General features: G+C 30.5%; 1 protein-coding gene across 1 annotated transcript; it reads left to right on the top strand.

Moving 5' to 3' along the window:
• Positions 1-1,494: 1,494 nt before the first annotated feature.
• Positions 1,495-4,212, top strand: LOC107948389 (plasmodesmata-located protein 6). Its single transcript, XM_041111718.1, has 4 exons — positions 1,495-2,550; positions 3,549-3,671; positions 3,769-3,824; positions 3,942-4,212. Exons 1-3 carry the CDS (start codon positions 1,818-1,820, stop codon positions 3,777-3,779), a joined length of 867 nt encoding a protein of 288 aa, XP_040967652.1. The 5' UTR covers positions 1,495-1,817; the 3' UTR covers positions 3,780-3,824; positions 3,942-4,212.
• Positions 4,213-5,768: the final 1,556 nt, after the last annotated feature.

The raw sequence follows: 5,768 nt of genomic DNA, 5'->3' as shown, positions 1-5,768 counted from the left end.
CATAAATAATAAGATATTTTAATATAAAAAATATGTTCGTAGATGGTTACATTTAAGATAATTTATAATACGAAATTTGAGATATTCAGATAGGGTTCCGGAATCTCATGATTGAAAGTCTATTATTAATACAGATGGGGAAAGAGGCTACGGTGGTGCCCGGAATTAAGAAACCTTGTTGGAAGCAGTTGGGAAACAGTGCTTGCAGATTTTATGGCATAGCTAAATGGTAAATTGATTATGATTATGATTGTAATAGCTAAGGCTGTTTAAGCCTCGTTATTTTACCAATAAAAAGAAAATCCTTTGGATAAATATATTTTTATTTACTATAAATATTTTTTTAGCCGTACAAACTTAGGTACCCATCTCACCCCACACCTCATCTTCTAATTAAAACTTTCTACAAATTGCAAATTTTTTTCTCCTACGATACTTGATTTCTAGAAGTAGCTAGAAAAATCCCTTTTCGTATCTTTGATCATTAAATCAACTAAAATAATAATATTAATACTTGTACCTATCACTTTCTATTGCAATCTCCTCCCTCTAACCATCCAAAATCTTGCTCCGCCCACTAACCCCATATTAAAGGCCTCATGTGATACGTATATAAAAACTATACTGAATAAATATATTTCCAATCTCACTAAACTAAACTGATAGCACACCGAACCAAATGATTTTTGTAAATGAAAGATGGAATTGATTTTGATGGATGAATTATAATGTAGGAGCCCCGGACCATATTTGATGTAATACGGGTCAACCGTTACCGGTCCCTCAACCACAACCACATCTGACTTTTAACCTCACCATCACTCAAAACCCTATACTATATTACTTCTTTTCTCAATCCCCACCGCTCCTCATCTCTCACTAATGTCATTTTCCAACTAATTAAATACCAAAAATATTCATTCATGCAATTAATTCTTAGTAATATTATTACTATATGATGACTTGTCACGTTTTTCAAATTTTAATTTACATGGGTATCGAAAATTTTCAGTTGCAATAATTTATCACTTATTATTGTTATGCTTAATGCAGTCAAATTATTGTTTTTGGATTTAATTGGTCAAATCTTCAATTTAACACTACTGAAATAAAAATATATATTTAATTCAACTCTGGATTATATATCATTAGTTAAATGATTCATGTTATTAATTTTTTTTATTTAAACAATCAATTATGGAAACACTAAATATAATAATAAATCAATAATATTTTCTACAACTTTTAAAGGAAAAAGAAAAAAAAAATTGTCTTGAACCCCTAATGTCCGAAAGGTACAATGGGTCGAACAAATTCTCCCATTTCGATATAATTTCTCCTAACATTTTTTTTTACATTACTCCTCATTAATCAACTCAAAAAGTATCCATAGTAAATCCCTCATTAATCAACTCAAAAAGTATCCATAGTAAATCATTCTTAAAATGTTAATAATACTAGAAATGATTTGTCGCAAACTTTTTAACACGATACCAAAACCCTTTTATCTACTTTAGTAATTAAAAAAAAAGTGTCCGCATTCTTCGATTAGTTAAAGCAGTTGGTAAAAACATGATTTAATAATCATTATAAAAACCACATATGAGAAAAAAATCATATATGGAAATTCATGTGAAAATACGAAGCTAGTTTCCTCCTTACGTAAATTCCCCTCAAAGCAACAATCCTCTCCTTTTCTCTCACACAAAACAGTGTCATCCATCAGTTTTTAATGCTTTGATAGCCTCTACTTTAAGCCATCCTTCACTCCCCTTTCTATATTCTTTTTCAAACCCTTCTTTTTCTCACACACCCCCATGGCTTTAGCTACGAAAATAACGTCGCTGTTTCTTCTTCTTCTCGCTGTATGGTGTTTCTTCATAACACCATCAGATTCAGCCACCGATTCCTTCGTTTTCGGTGGCTGTTCGCAGCTTAAATACACGTCTGGCTCACCTTATGAGTCCAACGTCAACTCCATACTCACTTCCCTGGTCAACTCAGCCATGTACACCTCTTACAGTAACTTTACCCTTCCAGGAGCCAGCAATCAGGACACTGTCTACGGCCTATTCCAGTGCCGTGGTAACCTCAACAGCGGTGATTGTGGCCGCTGTGTGGCGAAAGCCGTCAGTCAACTCGGCACTCTTTGCCTTGACTCTACGGGTGGCGTGTTGCAACTCGAAGGGTGTTTCGTTAAATATGATAACACGACTTTCCTGGGGGTGGAGGACAAGACGGTGGTGGTGAAAAAATGTGGGCCGTCGATTTCGTCTTACTCGGAAGCATTGGGTCGGCGTGATGCGGTGTTGGGTTACTTGGGAGCAAGTGATGGTACCTACAAGCCGTTTCGGGTAAGCGGTTCAGGGGATGTACAAGGTGTAGCTCAGTGTGTAGGGGATTTGAGTCCGAGCGAGTGCCAAGATTGCTTATCAGACGCGATCGGAAGGCTCAAAACCGACTGTGGGGCTGCCAAATGGGGTGACATGTACTTAGCCAAGTGCTACGCGCGGTACTCAGAAGGTGGAGACCACTCCCACGGCCAAAAAGGTGAGCAGTAAGCTCCATCACCAATCTCCCGCCCCCTTTGGTGGTGGTGTTGGCGGTGGTTAATATTTTGTGTGATTTGCAAAATTATTCAAAATATTGTAAATTGTAAACTTTGTTTTTCTCTCTTGTGTGACATAGAGGTTATGTGTTTCTTTTCTAATTTTCATGTCAAATATTTTTTTTTGTACCAAAAAACTTAAAAGTAACTTTATGGTTAAAATTTTTCATTAGTTCATATAGTATTCAAAAATTTAAAATTTAGTCCCTATATATATATTTTTTAGGGAGTTTATTTTTTTCTTTTTAGATTTAAAAAATTAAATCCAACTATTAAAACTATTATTTTTTATTAAATTCTGATTAATTACATTATTTTTTAATTATATTATTATCAAACAAGTATTTTATAATTTTAAAATGTCTCACAAATAAAATTAATCAAAAAATTTAATAGTATTAATTAGATCTAAATTTTAAATCTAAAAATTATAAATACTAAATTCCTATAAATAAAACTACAAACATTATATTCAAAATTTTTAAAGAATACAAATGTTTACAACATATTTCAACTTATTACTTGTGAATATGTCATAGTTCTAAACACCTTACTATTACTTTTTCATTTTTGGTCATTCATTAATGTATATATCATTTCATTATAAAATGTAGTGCTATTTCCATCTACCCTTTAATGGAATTGGAAGTTGTAAAAGTCTAATGATTAAAAATTTGAGATAATTCGTTTTTAAATTTAATTGGAATTTCGAAATATATATATATGGCATAGGGAACAACAAATTGGTACAATTTTGCATGAAATTGAGGTCCACTGTTGAATTAATGCCCTATTAAATCAAAGAAGAATCCAATGCCACCCAACATCCCCTCCTTAGGGAAAAAAGGTCATAGATTTTCGAGTTGTAATTGTTAATTAAACAATTTCTATTCTACACAGATTTTGGAGTAATAGGTTCAAACGTTTGTGAATGTTGTAGATACAAATAACAATGATGAAGAGATTGACAAGACTCTGGCAATTCTAATTGGACTCATTGCTGCAGTTGCTTTGATCATACTCTTTTTATCATTCTTATCAAAACTGTGTGACAATGGCAAAGGTAATTCCATATCTCACTTTCACTTTAATTTGGGCTTTTCTTTCTCCCTTTTGCTTTTGAATCATTTTCATTCCCTATTTTTGAAAAAATTTTGCAGGTGCTAAATAAAACAATCAATTCAGGGATCTCACTAAAAACCCTTTTCTTCTTCTGGTAATTAAATTCTTTAATGTCCCTTTTAGCTACACTTTTGGATGACCTCTTCCATAATTTTTTTTTAATTGAGATCTCCAAAGGTAATTGATAGGAAATATATGTTTATGGAAACAGGGGCTTTGAATCAAGTGAAAAGAAAGTTGCAGTATAAGATGGAAAAAGCCTAAAGATCACTTCCACTTGAGCTTTTCAACCATGCCTAAACCCCTTTTTCTTTTTCTGAGTGTATAATTAAGTAGTGAACACTTCCGTGAAAATACAAGTGTTATTTGTAGTGGGTGAATTTGTTGGCTGTAATTACAGCTTTTGCTAACTTTTTAGTATATTTGGTTGGCAAAAGCTTGAATTCATCATCTATAATTTTAGATTAATTTTACTTGTTTAATTCTATCATCTCCGAGACTTAATGCTTAATGATCTCACTTATACAGTGATTAAGATATTAGGTGTTGGTATTCACGTTCCAATTGTACTTAAACAAAAATAATATTTCAATGTTACAAGATTATTTGCTATAACTTTCTTATGATTCTAATATAATCTATATTGGAATTGCCGTACAATACGTCAGATCAAATTAAGATATAAATTTCATAGCTACATCAGAACAAAGTTATTTTTAGCAACCATATGTACACTAATGTCTAACCAACTTATTTATACATGTTGTCTACATTCCAAGCATCAACAAGTTATTTTCAAAAAAGGACAACCTATTTAAATTTATGATTTAAATATTACAATTTAACATAATTTAATCTTTTATTTTTTATAACAGTTAAATAATTAATCTCAGTAATTATTTCAATTATACTTTCCCCTCTTCATGTTTGACAAATATTTCTTTTGTGTTGAAAGAGGTGTTAAAAAAGAGATAAAAGTAATATTTAGTCCTTGAATTTGGTTATTTTTTTTAATTTAGTCTCTAAATTTTGTTAGGTCTAAATTAGTCTTAAAACTTGATAATTTTTGTCAATTTAGTTCTTGAACTTGAATTTCCGTTAAAATTGTGTCGTGTCATTAATTGATTTCTTTTAAAAAATTATATAAAATATAAAATAAAATAAAATAAAATAAAAAATTTAAAAATTATAAATTATAAATTTCGGGCAACAATTTGGCACAATCTTAAAATACCACAACATCATACCTTAAGGGAATCTAAGTTTAGAAACTAAATTAAGAAAAACGGTCAAATTTTGAGATTAATTTAGAAAAAAAGTTTAGGAACCAAAATTAAAAAATTGCCAAATGTTACTTTATACCTGAAAAATCAGACACATGTTTGAATTTTAACCAGAATAATTTAACCTTGTTTTGGTATAATAAATATTACATTTTTTTATCACAAACTTATTATATATCCGCCTTGGAGATAATTATATAATCTAATTCAACTAAGCTTTTGAATGTTTAAATACATAATAATCCTCACTCAACAATGATTAAGACAATATTCCCTGTGTTTGAAGGCCAATAATTTATGGTTAAAATTCATGAATCAGCTAAGAATCTTCTCTCTCTTCAATTATCCAACTAATTGGCTTTGCTTTTTATCACAAGGGTTTTAATCTCTGTCCCATTCTAAAACAAACAATCCCTTTGTCACCATGTAATTTCTTTTTTAGTTTTTTTTTCTCAATTCATTCCCTTTATTTTTGTTTTCATAATCAGAAAATTAGATATATAAAAATTTTATATTCTTAAATAAGATTTTAAATTCTAATAATGTGAATAGATAAAATAACACGAAAAAACTAATTATTCATCAAAAAGTGTGACTAAATAAAAAGGTAGGGTCAAAGGAATGATGGGGTTGGATTATAATGGGTGTCGCTAATGCAATTCTAAATCCCCCTTTATATAAATATTCCTAGACAAAGAGATGGAGAAAAGAAGAAATTAGACAATGACTATCTTTGAATAAAGGCAAACAAAAAA

Source organism: Gossypium hirsutum, chromosome A01, assembly GCF_007990345.1.
Source record: "Gossypium hirsutum isolate 1008001.06 chromosome A01, Gossypium_hirsutum_v2.1, whole genome shotgun sequence".
NCBI classification, from domain to species: Eukaryota; Viridiplantae; Streptophyta; class Magnoliopsida; order Malvales; family Malvaceae; genus Gossypium; species Gossypium hirsutum.
Note: the sequence above shows the minus strand (reverse complement) of the source record. Positions and strands in the feature narration are given on the sequence as shown.